The sequence below is a fragment of the Pelodiscus sinensis genome, chromosome 7 (genome assembly GCF_049634645.1).
Source record: "Pelodiscus sinensis isolate JC-2024 chromosome 7, ASM4963464v1, whole genome shotgun sequence".
In the NCBI taxonomy this organism is placed as follows: domain Eukaryota; kingdom Metazoa; phylum Chordata; order Testudines; family Trionychidae; genus Pelodiscus; species Pelodiscus sinensis.
The window spans coordinates 642,893-662,221 of NC_134717.1; the positions used below are offsets into that span (position 1 = coordinate 642,893).

At 63.0% G+C, this 19,329-nt stretch overlaps 1 protein-coding gene across 1 annotated transcript in view; it reads right to left on the reverse strand.

The window, feature by feature from the left end:
* WNT10A (Wnt family member 10A) overlaps positions 1–18,316 on the reverse strand; it is a 39,405-nt gene extending 21,089 nt beyond the window's left edge. The window contains exons 1-2 of the mRNA XM_075932945.1: positions 17,608–18,316; positions 7,085–7,347 (exon numbers count right to left, since the gene is read on the reverse strand). Coding sequence (XP_075789060.1) covers positions 7,085–7,347; positions 17,608–17,879 — 535 coding nt within the window. The 5' untranslated portion in view covers positions 17,880–18,316. The remainder of the gene's footprint in view (positions 1–7,084; positions 7,348–17,607) is intronic.
* Between the last annotated feature and the right edge of the window lie 1,013 nt (positions 18,317–19,329).

A 19,329-nucleotide genomic window follows, 5' to 3' on the forward strand; every position in this document is an offset into this window, starting at 1 on the left:
TGGCTCCGTGCTACAAGAGACTCACTCTGGGACCCGCCTCCTCCTCTCCCAAGCCAGCTGGCTGGAAAGAAATGGAGGGTGGATGCTATATCCCCGCCCCTGCTTGGACACCAGCAAGAAAAGGGAAACGAAACGATGAGGGGGTTGGAACGGCTGTCGTGGGAGGAGAGATTAATGAAACTGGGACGTTTCAGCTTGGAAAAGAGGAGACTAAGGGAGGATATGATCAGCCTATAAAATCATCACTGGTGCGGAGAAAGCGAATAAGGAAAAGTTATTTCCTTGTTCCCATAGCATAGGGGTCACCAACTGAAATGAATAGGGAGCAGGTTTAAAACAAACAAAGGGACGTTTTTCTTCAAGCAGTGCACCGTCTACCTGTGGAACTCCTTGCCAGAGGATGTGGAGAAGGCCTGGACTTTAACAGGGTTCAAAAAAGCAGTAGATAAACCCATGGAGCCTAGGTCCATCAGTGGCTATTAGCCAGGATGGAGTGCCTAGCCACAGTTTGTCAGGGGCTGGGAATGGGAAATAAGTTGGGATCTCTTGGAATCATAAAATACTAGGACTGGAAGGGACCTCATGAGGTCACCAAGTCCAGTCCCCTGCCCTCACGGCAGGACACAGCACTGTCTAGACCAGCGGTTCCCAGCCTTTTCCAGATGGGGACCCATTCTGACAATTCAGGAAGACTTGGTGACCCAGGGCAATTCAAAAAATTTGTGAATGGCTCCTTAAGAGCTACCTGGGGAGACACCTGGGGACCCTTTGGAAATGTAATGGTGACCCATATTTGGGTCCAGACCCATAGGTTGGGGAACCCTGGTCTAGACCATCCCTGACAGGCATCTGTCCAAGCTGCTCTTCAATCTCTCCAGGGATGGAGATTCCACAGCCCCCCAGGCAATTAATTCCAGGGTTTCACCACCCTGACAGGCAGGAAGTTTTTCCTAGGGTACGTCAAGACGACACCTCTCTGTTTCCAGGGTCTTTCGAGAAAGCCTTTATTTTTCAAAAGATCCGCGTCTAGACTGCCGGGTTTTTTCCAAAAAGCTCCGTTTTGAAAAAAAGCGGTGGACATGTTTATGCTAATGAAGCGCGGGGTATTTAAATCCCTGCCTCATTAGCAATTTTGACGTGCCTAATCTACATCTCTCTGTCGACAGAAAGGTGTAGTCTAGACACAGCCCTCATGTCCAACCTAAACAGCCCTTCCTGCAGTTTCAGCCCATTGCTGCTTGTCCTGTCCTCAGAGGCCAAGGGGAACAAGTTTTCTCCCTCCTCCTTGTGACACCCTTTTAGATACTTGAAAACGGCTCTCATGTCCCCCTCAGTCTCCTCTTTTCTAAATTAAACAGGCCCAATTCCTTCAGCCTCCCTCCTAGCCCATGTTCTCCAGACCTTTCATCCGTTTGGTTGCTCTTCTCTGGACCAATTTCTCCACCTCTTTCTTGAGACGCGGTGCCCAGAACTGGACACAAGACTCCAACTGAGGCCTGCTCAGCTGAGAGCAGAGCGGAAGAACGACTCTGTGTCTTGCTCACAACACTCCTGTTCCTGCAGCCCAGAGTTGTGTTGGCTTTTTTCACAACAGGGTCACACTGTTGCCTCATTTAGCTCGTGGCTCACGCTGACCCCTAGATCCCTTTGTGCAGGGCTCCTTCCTAGCCAGTCGCTTGCTATGTGAACGGGCCCCAGTACGCCAAGCGGACAGGAGCTGTGGGCTCAGGGGAAACCCCACCTTTGGCAGCCTTGCATAGGTGTGTGGGGCTGGTTGCCCCTAGTCCTATCCAGTGCACTAGCTCAGTCCAGCAATCTACAATGGAAGCACCCAGGATGTGATAAAGCTGGGAGTTTTGCTTTCCCCTTCCCAGAGACACATAAAACCCAGGCCGAGATCTACTAGCTCTAAACTCTGCCAGGAGATGGGCACCCAACTGTGACGTAGTGGGGGGGGGGGCTGTCTGCTCTGTATCCCGGGGTTCCCCTACACTGTGATGTGAGATTCCTACTGACTCACCCACATGTGGATTGGCCCAGACACCTAGTCTCATCCTGAGCAGATAACAAGGCTCTTCCCAGGGGGAGAGACAAAGGGAAGGAGGCGGAGATGAACACCTGGTTTGGGGGCAGGGTCTGGGAGCTGGGCAGGTTTTTGACTGGGAAACCATGAAGAGAACAGACTAAGCAGAGTGCTGGGAGTTGAGGGGTCAGTGCACGCCTGCCCCAAGGGGTCTAGAGCTACCAGCCGCTGACTCCTTATGTCCACATCCTGTCTGTGCTGGGCTGTATCCTGGAGAAGTAATAAACCCTCCTTATTCTACTGGCTGGCGGAGTCTCATCTTGCTGGAGACGGGGTGCAGGATCGGGGGGTCCCCAACGCGCCGCCACACCAACACAATCCATCAGGGTATGTCTACACTACCACCCTAGTTCAAACTAGGAGGGTAATGTAGGCAACCGGAGTTGCAAATGAAGCCTGGGATTTGAATTTCCCGGGTTTCATTTGCATCTCGCCGGGCGCCGCCATTTTTAAATGTCCACTAGTGCGGACTCCGTGCTAGGTAGTTCGGACTAGGCTTCCTATTCCGAATTACCGTTACTCCTCGTTTCATATTTTAAAATGGCGGCGCCCGGCGAGATGCAAATGAAGCCCGGGAAATTCAAATCCCGGGCTTCATTTGCAACTCCGGTTGCCTACATTAACCACCCTAGTTCGAACTAGGGTGGCAGTGTAGACATACCCTTATCTCCCTAACGCTGGGTCCTGCTTTCCCTGGTCCCTCAGTCCTTAAATGCAGGATGTGCTGAGCAACTCAGGCCTTACGCATCCGCGTGTTCAAGGCAGGTTCGTTTGACTAGTTTAAAACCTCATTCAAATGCTTTTCATCAACAGGAATTTCAACACACATCACAAGCAAAATGTGACTCAGGAGGACTGGTGGTTCCCTGTTGTGTTCCCTCCCTCTGGGGCACCTGGCACTGGCCATGTGGGCAGCCAGGACCCTGGGCTGGGTCGGCCTCGGGGCTGACCCAGCCTGGCCGCTCTCATGTTCTAACAAGTAACAAACAGCAGAGACACGCCTGCCGCCGGGGTGAGCACCACCAGGCACAAGGCTGACAGAGCCGGTCTGCCCTGTGCAAGCCGAGAGCAGGGTCCCAGTCCGCAGGCAGAGCCCCGTGTGCCGGCGGAGAAGCTGCCTGCCTGGCTTAGGCACCCCCTCCTCCCCCCCCCGGGCCTGTCTTTCTTCCGTACAGCATGAAACATGGGTCTCCCCCAGCCTGTACCAGGGCTGAAGAGACTCGCCTTCCCTGACATGGCCCCTCCGCTAGGAAACCTGCCCCGCCAGAGGAGACCACTCCCAGGCCGGCCGGCAGCGGGGCCGAGATAGGTCGCCTCGGGTACCCTGGACATGCCACCAGCCTGGGTGCCTGAATAGGAGCAGCAGGGACCAGTTTGGCAGGCATGGAGGTGAGGAGAGGGCTGACTCGGCGGAACCTGGCCCACAAAGGCCTTGCTAATGTCTCACCCTGCATCTCAGACAGTCCCCCCCAAACCACCACTACACACACCTCAGCAGGTCCGGCCAGCTGCCTTCTGCCACTGAGGGGTGGGGAGCCACCAGGCCCTGCACCCCCAGGTGTGACTCTGAGCCGACAGGTAGAACAGCAGGGTTATTGGTTCCCAGGTACACAGCGCAGAACAGACTTGTTAGCTCAGGGACCAGGAGCCATCAGTACAATCCATCTTGGGGAGAGGGAAGCCCAGCGCCCAGGGTCTGCCCCCCCAAGCCAACTGGCCTCCCCCCCTGTGACGGCGCGTTGGGGGTCCCCCGTCTCCTGCACCCCGAAATGGCACAAACAGACTGTACCAGCCAGTGGAATTGAGGGTGGTTTATTTGCTCCTCCAGGATACAGCGCAGCACAGATGTAATCTGGTTACAGGAACTGGGGCTAAGAGGCCTCAGTGCTCCCCTTGAGATAGGGGAGTCCCAGCCCCCTCCCCAGCTCCTTCTCCCCTGCTTTCCAGACAGGAACTCACTAACTCTCTTCCAGCCCTGCCCCCCAGCCAGGGCAGCATCCACCTTCCTTTGTTCCTCTCCATGGGGGGTGTCTGGCCACTGGTTTGCATAGTGACTCATCCTGTTTTGCTGGGTCGTGGTCCCCACGGCAGCCAGTGGGGGTTACCCCAGAGCCAGCAGCATAGAAACCAGCCAGGTACCCCCACTACGTCACACCCCCACATCCAGCAGCATGCCTCCCAGTCTCCACCCCACCTCCCTTTTTGTCCAGCTTCCCCGGCAAAAGGGGTCACCTGGTCACACCCTTGGCAGGCTCAGGTTACAGGAAGCCTGGCCACTGTCTGTATGAGGAGCTGATCATACCTCCATGAGTCACACCTGAAAGCCCCAGCCCCATCTAGATAGTGTTAGGGAAACTGAGGCACACGGGGTTACTACAGGACAGTGGAAATCACATGCAATGGAACAAAGGAAACAGACTGGATACAATCCCCACTTCATCCCACCTTCTGTCTCCTCAGAGAGGGCATCTCTCCAAGCCAGAAAAGCCCTAGTAAAGGGGGCTTGAGGGACACTGCAGGCCAGGGCCCAGAGGACAGAGCTAGGAGCATCAGCAAGGGGCAGAGACTGGGACAGGAGCTGGTGCCAGGGGCTGGCTGAGGGCTAGAAAGAGGGAGCCGGGAGGTGGGCTGCGGAGGAGGAGGAGTCTGACAGGAACCCCCCAAAGTTTCCGAGAAGCATTTTGCTGGCGGCTGGTTGGCCTCGTGCTGTGATCTCATGCTGCTGGAAGCCCAGCCTGGGCGGCACTGGGATGGGAGGCCTCCCCAGGAAAGGCCTGGTGCGCTCCTCCCAGCCCCGGGGCGCTAAGGGCCAGGCCAGTGGAGGGGCCACCTCCCTGGGGAGAGGTCCCACGCCAGGGGCTGCCCACTTGGGGTCACTGGAGAGCCCAGGACACCTGCGGTAAGACTCGAGGTGCACACGAGGCTGCCTGCGGAGCAGGGCGCTGCTCTTCACTCCCTGTCCCACACTGCTGGGTGGTGCTGCCTGGCCAGCCCCAGCCCCATGGCGGAGGCAGCCTTCACGCCAGGGGTGCGAAGGGCCCCAGCCCCAGGTGCTGCTAGCAGGAGACCCTGGCTCGGGTTTGGCCTGCCCTGATGTTAAGCCCCAGCCCCTTGTCCTGCAGCTGGAGTTGGGGCTGTTAAGCAGAGGGAGGAAGGGGCTGGGGGCCCGGGGATTAGATCACAGCTTTGTCACAGCCCCGCTGCCTGCTCGCTCCCACTGGCTCCCCCACCGGCCCGTCGGCCCCGTGCGCTGGCGAACAAAGTGCGAGAGCTGAGGGACGGAGCCGGGGGGGCAGCGCAAGAGCTGGGGGACAGAGCTGGGGACAGCGCGCCAAGAGCTGGGGGGGGTAAAGCTGGGGGGCAGAGCCGAGGGACGGGGGGGAGGGTAAAGCTGGGGGGGCAGAGCTGAGGGACGGGGGGGAGGGTAAAGCTGGGGGGCAGAGCTGAGGGACGGGGGGGAGGGTAAAGCTGGGGGGCAGAGCCGAGGGACGCGGGGGGGGGGGGAGCGCCGGCTCTACCAATAATTGAGCAGACGGCGCTGATGGCAGGAGCCGCGGGCGGGCGGAGGGAACATTCACGGGCCGTCACTTCGGGTTAGGAACACGCGGCCTGCAGGCGAGCGGGGCTCCCGCGGGCGAGGCGGCGCACGAGGTGGAAACCGGCCCCGTGGGAGCCACGTGCATTAGCGCCTGCAGCGCAGCGTCGGGGGGCGCGGGGAGAGACGATCCCCCCCCCCCCCGGCCGGTGTGTTCGTCCTAGGAACAGCTGCCACGAGGCGCTCGCACCCAGCTCTGCGCCGCCTGAAGACGCGGAGAAGCGGGGAGATCCGCCGCCAGGGCCGGCTGCCGGTGCCGGAGGAGGCTCGGGCCCGCCCCGAGGCAGACGCGGCTTGGAAACACCTCGGTCCCCGCAGCCCCCCCTCGCAGAACTGCTCCGGGGGCAGCGGGAAGCGCCGCCGCTGCGCCCCGGGGAGCGCGTGTCCAGCCGGCCGGCCCGAGCCGGGCGGGGATCGGGCCCGAGGGGTCAGTGGCGGCCTCGGGAGCTCCGGGCGCGGGGGTGGGCAGGTGCCTCTCACGCGCCCGGACCACCAGAGCGTCTCCCAGCGGCGGGAGCGCAGCCCTGGGCGGCAGCGGGAAGCGCCGCTCGAAGCTCCGCCGGGGCCTTCCCGGGACGTTTCCTCCGCCGGGCCCCTAGGCTGCTGGCTGCAGGCGGCCCGGGCTGCGCTCAGAGGGGCAACCCGCGCCGGCTCGGGACGTGCAGGGAGCTCCGAGCCCAGGCCGCGGCTGGAGCTGTCTGGAAGCAGCGGAGGGGGCCGAGCGCTGCATGGGCTTGGGGGGCCAGGGAACGCGGCTACCCGGCTGGGCCCTGTGTCCCCCCCCCCCCCCGCCCGCCAGACACGTGGCACTGAGCCAGCGGGAGGGCTGGCTGGGGGGAGGGGGTCGCAGAGGAAAGTGCCTCTCCTGGCTCCGGGAGCAATCCATGGGGCGCGATGGGGGGCAGAGCAGAAAGTCGGATGGGGGGGGAGGCTGCGAGATATGCTGGAGCTTTCTCCGGGCAGCCGGCTCCGTCCCTAGACACAGACTCGCAGGAACCGGGGGGGGGGGTGACAGGTGGGAATGGTGGTGACCCCACTCCCCGGGCCAGACCCCCCCGCGAGGGTTACATTTGGTCCCCCAGACTCTCCCTCCCGCCCCTGCCGTTCCTAGTGGATAACGCGATTCCCATTCACCTCCTGCCCTACACTCGTCTGCGGCGCTGCTGCCCCTGGCCACGTCCCACCCCAGAGCTGGCTGCATTTCCGAGGAGAACACGCGCTCTCCTCCCCCTGCCCCCGGGCGGGAGAAGCAGCCCCTGCGCATGCGGTCCGTGAGGACGTTGCTGGGGGGAGCGAGGGAGGCAGAAACGGGGCTGGGGCTGGCCACACGTCGCGGCCCCGCTGGCTCTCCAGGCTGGCCGGGCCGGGCAGCTCTCCGGCCCCAGGGCCCGGCGCGGCGGCCCTACCTCGGCTGAAGATGACGCTCTCGTAGGGGATCTTGTTCCTGGTCTCCAGGCTGGAGCAGTTCCAGCGCTGCTTGCGGAACTGGTGCTGGCACTCGTGGGTGGCGATCTGCAGGCCCTGGATGGCCGAGGCCGTCACGTCGGGGCTGCGCACGCACACGGCCAGCTGGCGCCGCGTCAGCCCGGGCAGCGTCAGGCACACGGTGTTGGCGTTCAGCACCGGCTCCGCCGGCAGCCGCAGGCCCAGGATGTCGTTGGAGCAGGAGCTGCGGGGGCCAGAGAGAGCCAGGCTCAGCGCCCTGTACCCCCCCCCCCGGCAGGGCACCAGGGATCGGCTGGGGGGGCCGCAGGGAGACAGCCCCCACCGGGAGGGAGCAGCCAGGCGTGGGGTGGAGCCCGGCGGCTCTGTGCAGGGCCGGGGGGGGGGGGTGGTGGCGAGGAAACCAGGGCTGAGCCGGGCATGGGGGGGGGGGGGGGGGGAATAAGGAGGCAGACACAGGACTGCAGGGCGCTGGCAAAGGGGCGGGGGGGGGGCTACGCGCTCGGCCAATTGGGGATCCCAGCGCCAGTCCCCGGGAGAAGAGCCTCCCTGCCCATTCCCAGTCAGCAACAGACACGCTCAGAGGCAGAAACTCCCCCCCCGTACCCCCTCTCAGGGGACCCCCAGGGCTGCTGCCAGGGCCAAGGGACCAGCGCCCTGCCAGCTGGCAGCCCCCGCCGCAGCCTCCCAGCGCCCCTTGTGCTCCCACAGCATTGGACTCCGCTCTTCTCTCCCAGGTCTGGTCCCAGCCCATCACCGCAGCGCGGGCCCAGCCTCCCCGGCTCGGCAACACCCCTGGGCCGGCCTGACGGGGGTGGCGCTTCCCAGGGGTGTGGCCAGGTTTCCCGCAGTCCCATGAAGTGCGTTTGCCGCCACCAGTCCTGGCGCTCCGGGCTCCGAGCTGCTGTTTAGCTCGAATTTACCCCTCCGTGTCCTCTCAGAGCCCAGCGGGCGGTGGCAGAGCTGGTGATGCTGCCAGACAGCATTGACCTCCCGTGGTCCGGCAAAGTCTCAGGTTCAGCACCAGGCATGTCCCCGGGAGCCGGACTAGAGAGGTCCAACCTGTATTTGGGCACCCTGTAGTCATGCAGGAAGGGATGTCTGAGCGCTGGGAAGGGGGGCTCTGTGCTGGGAAGGGGGGGTTCTGAGCGCTGGGAAGGGGGGGTTCTGAGTGCTGGGAAGGGGGGCTCTGTGCTGGGAAGGGGAGTTCTGAGCGCTGGGAAGGGGGGCTCTGTGCTGGGAAGGGGGGTTCTGAGCACTGGAAAGGGGGGCTCTGTGCTGGGAAGGGGGGTTCTGAGCACTGGGAAGGGGGGTTCTGAGCACTGGGAAGGGGGGTTCTGAGTGCTGGGAAGGGGGGTTCTGAGCACTGGGAAGGGGGGCTCTGTGCTGGGAAGGGGGGTTCTGAGCACTGGAAAGGGGGGTTCTGAGCTGGGAAGGGGGGTTCTGAGCACTGGGAAGGGGGGTTCTGAGTGCTGGGAAGGGGGGTTCTGAGCACTGGGAAGGGGGGCTCTGTGCTGGGAAGGGGGGTTCTGAGCACTGGGAAGGGGGGTTTTGAGCACTGGGAAGGGGGGCTCTGTGCTGGGAAGGGGGGTTCTGAGCGCTGGGAAGGGGGGTTCTGAGCACTGGAAAGGGGGGCTCTGTGCTGGGAAGGGGGTTCTGAGCGCTGGGAAGGGGGGTTCTGAGCACTGGGAAGGGGGTTCTGAGCGCTGGGAAGGGGGCTCTGAGCACTGGGAAGGGGGGCTCTGAATACTGGGAAGGGGGCTCTGTGCTGGGAAGGGGGGTTCTGAGCACTGGGAAGGGGGGGTTCTGAGTGCTGGGAAGGGGGGCTCTGTGCTGGGAAGGGGGGGTTCTGAGTGCTGGGAAGGGGGGCTCTGTGCTGGGAAGGGGGGGTTCTGAGCACTGGGAAGGGGGGTTCTGTGCTGGGAAGGGGGGTTCTGAGCACTGGGAAGGGGGGTTCTGTGCTGGGAAGGGGGGTTCTGAGCGCTGGGAAGGGGGGTTCTGAGCACTGGAAAGGGGGGCTCTGTGCTGGAAGGGGGGTGTGACGTAGTGGGGGTACCTGGCTGGTTTCTATGCTGCTGGCTCTGGGGGAACCCCCACTGGCTGTCGTGGGGACCAGGACCCAGCAAAACAGGATGAGTCACTATGCAAACCAGTGGCCAGACACCCCCCATGGAGAGGAACAAAGGAAGGTGGATGCTGCCTTGGCTGGGGGGCAGGGCTGGAAGTTAGGGGGTTGGTTGCTGGCGGTCGGAGGGCATGGAGGAGAGCCTAGGGGAAGGGGCTGGAGTTTAGGGGCCCAGTCTCCCCCATCTCAAGGGGGCCTGAGGCATCCTAGCCCAGTTCCTGTAACCAGACTACATCTGTGCTGCGCTGTGCTGGAGGAGCAATAAACCACCCTCAATTCCACTGGCTGGTGCAGTCTGTTTGTGCCATTTCGGGGTGCAGGAGACGGGGAACCCCCAACGCGCCGTCACACTGGTGTCAGGAGCGGGATGCACTGCACCCCGTGGATGGAGCTCCCAGCGGCAAGCGACAAGGCGCAGTAGAAGCAAGAGCCCTGGAGCCAGGCGTGCTGGAGACAGAGCGAAGCGGTTCCTGGGAATCGTGGGGCGCTGCAGCACTAGACTGGTGAGTCTGCACCGAGGGGCCCAGCGGGCAGATGGCCTACGCCCGACTCTTGAAGGCAGAGCTGGTGGGGCTGTGCAGAGAGAGGGGCTTGCCTGTGCGGAAAGCAACCAAGGCCCAGCTGATTACCCAGCTGGAAGAGAATGACCAGCCACAGGGCCAGGATCTTGTCCCCAGGGGAAGCAGCCAGACCCCCCCTGAGAGTGTGTCAGGCTCAGAGAGGGGGAGGAGCGCTGGAACCCACCGGAGAGATGAGACAGCGTCTCCCGGGAGGCCTGCAAGCCGTAGCCCATCTAGGGCAGGGGCCAGCCAAGCGGAGCTGCGGCGGCTGGAGATCCAGCTGCGGATCAGGGAATTGGAAGTAGAGGACCGAGAGAAGGAGCGCCAGGACCGAGAGAGGCAGCGGCAGCATGAGCTGGCCATGGCAGAGCGGAGAACCGGCGGGGCACCGGCTGCGCCAAGTGCGGATGGGCCCCAGGGTCCCAGGACTGCCAGGCGCCTGGAGAGGCTCGTGGTGGCCCAATTGAAGGACGTGGGCGACATAGACGGGTTCCTCAGCTCCTTTGAGAGGGCCTGTGGACTGCAACGGGTTCCCCCAGCTGACTGGCTGCAGGAGCTCATCCCCGCACTGAGCCAGGAGGCGGCCGGAGTGCTCAGTCAGCTGGAGGACCTACAGCCAGGGGATTACAACCGAGTCAAGGAGGCCCTGCTGCACAAGTTCGGGCTGACCCCCGAGATGTACAGGAAGAAGTTCCGGGGGGTACAGAAAGGGCCACGGGAGACCTATGTGGACCTGGCCTCCCGCCTGGCGCAATACTGCCGCAAGTGGGTGTCTGGAGTCGGAGCCCAGACCGCAGAGGAGCTGCTCAAGCTGGTCATGATGGAGCAGTTCTATGAAGCGTGCCCACCCAAACTGAGGCTGTGGCTCAAGGACCGGAGACCAGAGAACCCCCAGGAGGCCGGGAGACTGGCGGATGAGTTCACGGAGAGCCGGTCCGGGTGTGAACGGGAGTCCCGGAGAGAGAGGGAACCGCGCAGAGACCGGATCTCGGCTGAGCGACGGAGGGAGTCAACTACGGGGCGAGACCAAGGAACAGGTCGTCTGCGCCCCAGAGAACCAGCCAGGGCCTGGACAGAGACAGCCCAAAGCCTAACTTGCCATCGCTGTGGGCAAAAAGGCCACAAGAGGGCTCAGTACACCAGGTCCCAGGACCGGGGACTTTCCAGGGTTAACTGGCTGGGGCGGGGGGAAGGGCAGGCTGCCCCAGAGGCAGGGGCTGGCAGGCAAACCTCAGCTCAGAGAGAGGGGAAGGATGCTCAGTGCACCTCCCCTGGGAGGTCTGATTCTCAGGAGGCGGATTTCTCCGTGTACCGGGTGGGGGCAGGACGGCCCCTGCGGAGCGAGTGCCTCATACCCCTGGAGGTGGATGGTAGGAAGGTGACGGGCTTCTGGGACACGGGGGCGGAGGTGACTCTGGCCCGATCCGACATAGTGGCCCCGGAGCGGATACTACCCCACGCGCAGCTGACCCTGAAGGGCATAGATGGGTCCCCGTTTAAGGTGCCTGTAGCCCGGGTGCATCTGAAATGGGGGGCGAAGGAAGGCCTCAAGGAAGTGGGGGTGCACCCGCACTTGCCCACCGAGGTGCTGATGGGGAATGACCTAGAGGAGTGGCCCCATGAATCCCAGCGGGCTCTAGTCACTACCCGGAGCCAGAGCCAGCGGGGGGCTGACAACGTGGGTCCAGGGAAGGACTCCTGGCAGCGTCCTCAGGGTCCCATCCCAGTGGACACGGGGTCCAGCCAGGCTGGGACTCCGGACCTAGGCAGAGGTGGGGGACAGGTCCCGATCCCTGCCTCAGCAGCTGAATTCCAGGCTGAGGTGCAGGCAGACCCCTCCTTGCAGAGGCTGAGGGACCAGGCTGGCCTCCATGCAGCTCAGCCCCGGGGGAGAGGTGGCCAGGAGAGATTCCTGCGGGAGCGTGGGCTCCTGTTCCGTGAGTGGCTCCTCCCCAGGAAGGCGAGGGCATGGGGTGTCCCGCGGCAGCTGGTCGTCCCCCGAAAGTATCGCCTCAAGCTGCTGTATTTGGCCCACGATGTCCCCGTTGGGGGCCACCGGGGGATCCGGAGCACCCGGCTGAAGCTGCTCCAGCACTTCTATTGGCCGGGAATCTTTACGGCCGTGCAGCGGTACTGCCGGTCCTGTGACTCCTGCCAGAGGGGCGGGAAGGCCCAAGACAGGAGGAAAGCGGCTTGGGGGTCTCTACCCCAGATAGACCCTCTGGGCTTGCTGAGAGAGTTATGGGAGGGGAAGTCCTCCCTGGATGGAGCATCGGGGGTGGAAGCCGCCCTGGCTGTCCAGAGAAGGCTCGCTGGGCTCATGGCCCCAGCCCGAGAGACCCCGGCCAGAGATCAAGGCCAGTGGAAGGGTGGGTGCGACCCCCGAGGACAGGCCTGTGCCAGTCGCCCTGGAGCGGGGCGGCGAGTGGACAGAGGGAAGCCAATTCATGTGGGGCCTCGCCACGGCCGGCCCGAGTCAAGGGGAGCACCCATGTCCCCAGGGCGGGTTCCCACGCAGAGGACCCGAACTTCCCTAGGTCACGAGCAGAGTGACCCTGCTCAGTTCGCTCTCGGAGGGGGGAGAACTGTGACGTAGTGGGGGTACCTGGCTGGTTTCTATGCTGCTGGCTCTGGGGGAACCCCCACTGGCTGTCGTGGGGACCAGGACCCAGCAAAACAGGATGAGTCACTATGCAAACCAGTGGCCAGACACCCCCCATGGAGAGGAACAAAGGAAGGTGGATGCTGCCTTGGCTGGGGGGCAGGGCTGGAAGTTAGGGGGTTGGTTGCTGGCGGTCGGAGGGCATGGAGGAGAGCCTAGGGGAAGGGGCTGGAGTTTAGGGGCCCAGTCTCCCCCATCTCAAGGGGGCCTGAGGCATCCTAGCCCAGTTCCTGTAACCAGATTACATCTGTGCTGCGCTGTGCTGGAGGAGCAATAAACCACCCTCAATTCCACTGGCTGGTGCAGTCTGTTTGTGCCATTTCGGGGTGCAGGAGACGGGGAACCCCCAACGCGCCGTCACAGGGGGTTCTGAGCACTGGGAAGGGGGGTTCTGTGCTGGGAAGGGGGGCTCTGTGCTGGGAAGGGGGGGTTCTGAGCACTGGAAAGGGGGGGCTCTGTGCTGGAAGGGGGGTTCTGTGCTGGGAAGGGGGGTTCTGAGCGCTGGGAAGGGGGGGCAATGGGACGGTTGGGTTTGAAACGTCTCTCTTGCACCATGTCTGTGTTGGGTCAGTGCCCCGCTATGGGGAGCTGCGGGTGGGGAGGGTGGGACTGTCCTTCCTTTTCTCCCCCACTCAGGGTCCAGCCCTGATGATGCTCTTGGTCCCTTCCTGGACAGCAGGACCCCCCACCCTGGGGGCCCCAGGAGCGGAGGGCTGCCTGCTGTGCCTAGCCCAGGCCATGGAGCTGTGTGGAGAGAGGGAGAGATACCGTGGCTGTGGGTACCAGGGGGAGGTGCCCGGGTGAGTGGCGCTGTTCTGACTGAAAGGTGACCATGGCCCTGTCCTGGCTCCCTGGCCAGCGACCAAGTCAGGTTCCACCCCCAGCGGCTTCCTGCCTCCAGACCCTCTGGCCAGAGGCTTTGTGCAGGTTCTGGGAAAGCCCACGGGAACTTTACCAGGCACCTCCCCTCCACTTCCCACTCTGGGACACCCGCGGGGCTGCCCCGGCGATGTCCCTGCCAGGCCGGGCTCCCAGGCTGTGTCAGTGCCCGTGTCAGCCAGCTCCGCTGGGGACAGCATGGGGCTCCCGGACGGGTCACCCATTGGGCACAGCCCTCCCCCGGCTCGAGGCCAGGCTGCTTGCCCTGCCGAGGTTAGTTTCCGGAGCTGGGGAAGTATCTCAAAGCACAGTGCGGGGGCAGGGGAGGGTCACGGGGGAGGGTCCCTGAGGTCTGCAGCTCACCCAGCGGCAGGGACCTGATCCCAGAGAGGCAGTGTCAGAGAGCCCGTCCGGGACAGCACAGCCTCATCCCTTAATAGCGTAAAAACAGAACGGCCAGGCTGGGTCAGCCCAAAGGTCCATGTAGCCCCATGTCCTGTCTGCCCACTGTGCACCCAAGGGAGTGAACAGAACAGGGAATCATCCAGTGATCCCTCTCCTGTTGCCCACTCCCAGCTGCTGACAAACAGAGGCCAGGGACACCCTCCCTACCTGTTCTGGCTAATAGCCATTGATAAACTTGTCCTCTGTGAACGTAGCTAGCTCTTTTTTGAACCCTGTTAAAGTCCTGGTCTTCACAACATCACCCGGCAAGGAGTTCCACAGGTGACTGCGCTGCATGAAGAAAAGCTTCCTTTGGTTTGTTTTAACCCTGCTGCCTAGCCAGAGACCCCTCCTGAGCTCCGGAGGTGGGCCCAGCTGCCAGGGCCTGTCCAAGTCAGACCTGGCACCAGCCTTGCAGGCTCCTCACAGGGGCCCCTGGCCCTCCCACAGGGCAGTCAGCACCGCACCTTCCCTTGCTCTTTCCCTTGCTTGGCCAGAGGAGAGATGATCCCCACAGCTCTGGTTTTTCAGAGGCCTTGCTGCCTGCTGAGCAGCATGCACACTGTCCTGCCCAGACACAGCGGGGAGCCAGGGGTGGAGAGTGACTCGGTCGGAGAGGGGCTGGCCACCCCGTGCCCCAGTTGGAATACACTGGGGAAGGGGGAGTGATGACGGGTTGGGGTTCCTCTGATCCTGCAGCCCCATAGCAGCAAAAACAGACTCCACCAGCCAATAGAATAGAGGGTTTATTGCTTCTCCGGGATACAGCCCAGCATAGACGTGATGCCTCAGACCCCTTGAGATGGGTCCCTGGGCCCCTAGATTCCAGCCCCCTCCTTAGACTGGTTCCTTCATGATTCCAGCCCCAGACTGACCCTTCCCCCAACCCTCACTTTCTAGTTCCCTCCCTGCCCTCAACCGGTCAGACCGGTTGGGTCTTAGGCAGCCCGCCTGCTGGGCAATGCTCTGGATACGGGCCAGTAGGGGTCACCCACAGCCCAAACATAGTGACCAGCAAGGTTGTGACACTACATCACAGGGAGGCTCCGCCATCTGGACAGCCAGGCCCGGCTTTTTCCCTGGGGGCTGCTTTACACCCAGTGAGCTCCTGTCAGTGGGCAGCTCGCTCCGGCGCCAACCCAGTGACTAGGGGACCACCCGGAGTCCTGACCCAGGCTGTGGCGCCTGATTCCCACCCGCCCGGGAGATCGGGACCAGTCCCGCCGCAGTGCTCTGCTGGACCTGCCCCATGCAAAGAGGCGTCCGGGTTCCCAGCCCCACACATGCCTGACTTCCATCCTAGAACACTAGAACCGGCAGGGCCCTCGAGAGCCATCGAGTCCAGCCCCCTGCCCTCCCGGCAGGCCCAAGCACCGTCTGGATCATCCACATCCTCCCCCCATTCTCCCTTAGCTCCACCCTTCCCTCCCCCACCTCGCCCTGATCTAGGGGCAGGGTGACAGCACATCATACGCAGCCACTGCCATTTCTATTCTGATCCCCCTCGCCATGGGACTACGGGGCTTTAACAGGATTTCGCGGTGAAAGGCCTGCGGGCCACAGGCTGCCGCGGCTGCTGCTTTAATTAACACGCGTTCCAGTGCCACCACATTCTGTTTGAAGGGGAAGGAAAAACCCAGCCTAGAAACCGGGGCTGGAACAAGCCAAAGGGAAGGAGGTGAGGAGGGAGAGGTTAACCCTTTCCTGCCCAGGCCTATGGCAGCTGGATGCGGGGAGATCAAAGGAAGATGCCTGGAGCGGCCTGTGATGCAGACGTGGGGGAGAGGGGTCTTGGCAAGCCAAGGGGGGCACTGGGGTGCCCAGGTGTTCCACGTGCACTCAGACCCAGATCCCCACACATGTCCGATCCCCCCAGGGCTGGGATTACAGGGAAAGCAGGAACCTGGCCTGGCCTCCTGCCCCTCAGCGCTGCTCCCTTCCTGGCTCTCCCCGGTCCTGCAGCCCCTCCTGGATGCAGCCTGGAGGGAGGCTGCCCCAGGGGTGCAGAGCTCCCTGCCAGGTGCTCCCTGCGTGGGCTGGGGCTGAGATCTCCCTGGAACAAGAGCCACACCCAGCTCCCAGCTGCTCCTTCCATTGCTAGGGCCGCAGAAGGCACTGGAGGGCCCCACACAGATGCTGGAAAAAATAATCCCAACGATAGGTACAAGATGATGGGGACTAGTGTAGCTACAACTACTCAAGCGAGAGATCTTGGAGTCACTGTGGAGAGTTCTCTGAAAACACCCCTGTGTGCAGCGGCCGTCACAAAAGCAAATGGGATGCTAGGAATCATTAAAAAGGGATGGAGGATAAGACAGAGAATATCTTAGTGCCTCTGTATAAATCCATGATACGCCCACATCTGGAATCCTGCATCCAGATGTGGTCTCCTCATCTCAAAAAAGATCTCTTGGCACTGGAAAAGGTTCAGAGAAGGGCAACAAAAATGAGGAGGGGTTTGGAACGGGTCCCATATGAAGAGAGATTCAAAAGACTGGGACTTTTCATCTTAGAAAAGAGGAGACTAAGGGGGGATAGGACAGAGGTCTATAAAATCATGACTGGTGTGGGAAAAGTGAATAAGGGAAAGTTATTGACTTGTTCTCATAACACAACTAGGGGGCACCAAATGAAATGAACAGGCAGCAGGTTTAAAACAAACCAAAGGAAGTTTTTCTTCACTCAGCGCAGAGTCAACCTGTGGAACTCCTCGCCGGGGGATGCGGTGAAGGCTAGAACTTTCACAGGGTTCAAAAAAGAGCTAGACAGATTCCTGGAGGTTAGGTCCATCAGTAGCTATTAGCCAGGATGGGCAGGAATAGTGTCCCTAGTCCCAGAATGGGCAACAGGAGAGGGATCATGTGATGATTCCCGGTTGTGTTCCCTCCCTCTGGGGCACCTGCCACTGGGGGCAGACAGGACACTGGGCTGGATGGACCTTTGGGCTGAGCCAGTCTGGCCCTCGGATGCTCTTATGGTGCTGCTCGTCCCCCAGAAAGCCGCCAGCAGAGGCAGAGAGAAGGCGGCCCCCTTGTCCAGCTTGGGAAAGGCAGACAGATTCCAGGGGCCTGGCTTGGCCGCGCCTGTGTTCGAAACCCGGCCCAGCCCTGACTCAGCGGCCCGACGCCCGCGTAACACCGGGTCTAACCGGCTGCCGGGCACTGGCGGCTTGTTCTTTAAACAGGGACGCCGGAGCCGCCACACACCCACCTCTACTAGCCGTGGGGCTCGGGCCGCCTCGGCCAGGCAGCGAGCGAGCCGGGAAGGGACCGAGAGCCCCGGCCTGGCCCGGTTGCAGAGAGGCGGGGGGGACCCGCCGTTAGACACGCCGCTGGCGGGTCGCTTCTTCGCTCGCTCTCTCCACGTGCTGCAGCAGGAGCCGGGCGCGGCGAGAGCTCCCAGCGGGGACCCGGCTCTGAGCTCGGCTCCACTCGCGGTCCAGACCCGCCAACTCCAGGGAAGCTGCGGCGGGTTTGCGCCGGGGCGGAGGCGAGGGGGCGTCAGGCCCCGGCTGGGACCCCAAGCGCCCGCCCCAGGAAGCAAGGCCGAGCTGCCCTACCCCTGGGGGAGAACTGCCTCTCCGTGGGTCAGACCTGGGGGCGCGGACGAGCAGCCCCAGCCGGGGAAGCAGCCAGAGGCCCCGGGTCGCACGCTGCGTGGGAGAGGCGCGGGGGCCTGTCACCAGCAGAGGTGACAGCAGTGCCCGGGGCGGGAGGGGGGCGGCTCATCCCCAGACCTCGGAGGGGGCGCGGGGCTCCTGGCCCGGGCAAGGGCCTAGCAGGCAGCGCGGGCGGAAGGCGGCAGGACGGCTCTTACCTTGGCACCCAGAGGCCGACGAGGAGCAGGGGCAGCAGCCGGGTCGGTCCCATCTTGTCTCCTGCCGGCTCCGGGGGCCGGGCCGGGCTCGGGGCTGCTGTGCGGCCGGGCCGCCTGGTCTCTCGCTGCAGCTTCGTGCCCTTCCCTCTGCTCGTCAGGGCCGCAGGGCCCCCCCGCCTGGGTTGGGGGGCTGGCGGTCCCAGCAGCACGGCGCCATCCTGGCCGCGGGCAGCCCAGAGCCCCCAAGTCCCCAAGCCGGAGCCCAGCGGCATGGACCGGGCAGGGCCGCTCCCCCTACCAGGGAAGCCGCGTTCCGGGCACCTGCGGGGCGCTCGGAGGGGGAAGAGCCGCTCGCACGCCGGCCTCCATGGGGCAGGTACTGCCCCTGGCGGGGGCCTGCTACAAGGGCTGGCGAAGGCAGACGAGGGACTCCCGGGGCTCTCCGCTCGGCTCACGGCGCTGCGGGCCCGGCTGCGCGGGGTGGGGGCTGCCCTGGATCTCGCAGGCGCACGTGGAGCCCCGGCTGCTCCCAGCTTCCGCGCCGCTTGCTCCAGCTGCCTCCGCTCAGCGCCTCCCTGCGCCCCGCAGGCGCCACTGGCCCGGGGTCCGGCCGCGCTCGCAGCGGGGATCGCGCCGCGCGCTGCCTTCCCAGCTCCCGAGCCCCGACACGTCCGGAGCCAGCCCGCGGAGGGAGAGCGGGCCAGAGGGAGGCGGCGGGCGGGGCGCGGGGGAGGCTGCCGCGCGCGGCTCGGCGGACAGGCGGGGCGGAGGGGGGGGGGGGGTTGTGAGCGGGTGGGGCGGCTGGGTGGGTGGATGAATATATAAGGTGCGCGCGAGGATCTAGACGGGTGTGGCTGCAGATGCGTGCGGAGTAATTGGGGGTGCGCAGTGTGTGTGTTCGTGGGCATGCGGGGGGGGGGGGTGCGTGGCTCTGTGTAGGGCTGTGCCTGGGCGTGTGAGCTGCGTGGATCCAGGGGGTGGGCAGGGAGCTGTGTGTGCGCCCGTGCGTGCGTAGGGACCCAGAAGTGGAGGCAGCTGTGGATGTGCAGAGAAGGGTGGCTGTGAGTGCGAGGATGCCTATGTCTTTGTGGAGGTGCGTGTACGGGTACATGGAGTGTGCATGTGTGTGCATTTGTGGGGGGGGCAGGTGCACGGATTTGGGAAGGTAAGGAGAGATCTTGGCACTGGAAAAAGTTCAGAAAAGGGCAACAAAATGTTGAGGGGTTTGGAAAAGCTGCCATATGAGGAGAGAGTAACAAGCCTGGGACCTTTCAGCTTGGAAAAGAGGAGGCTAAGGGGAGATAGGACAGAGCTCTATAAAACATGACTGGCGTGGAGAAAGTGACTAAGGAAAAGTGATGGACTTGTTCCCATAACAAGAACTCGAGGTCGCCAAATGAAATGAATAGGTAGCAGGTTTAAAGCAAACCAAAGGCAGTATTTCTTCTGGCAGCGGCACATTCAACCGGCGGAACTCCTTGCCGAAGGATGTTGTGGAAACTAGGACTTTCAGGGGGTTCAGAAAAGAGCTAGATAAATTCTCGGAGGTTAGGTCCATCGATGGCTATTAGCCAGGATAGGTAAGGATGGGGTCCTGGCCTTTGTTTGTCAGGGGCTGGGAAAGGGCGACAGGGGAGGGATGAGGTGAGGACTCCCTGTTCCCTTCATTCCCTCTGGGGCATCTGGCACTGGCCAGGGTGGGCAGACAGGACACTGGGCTGG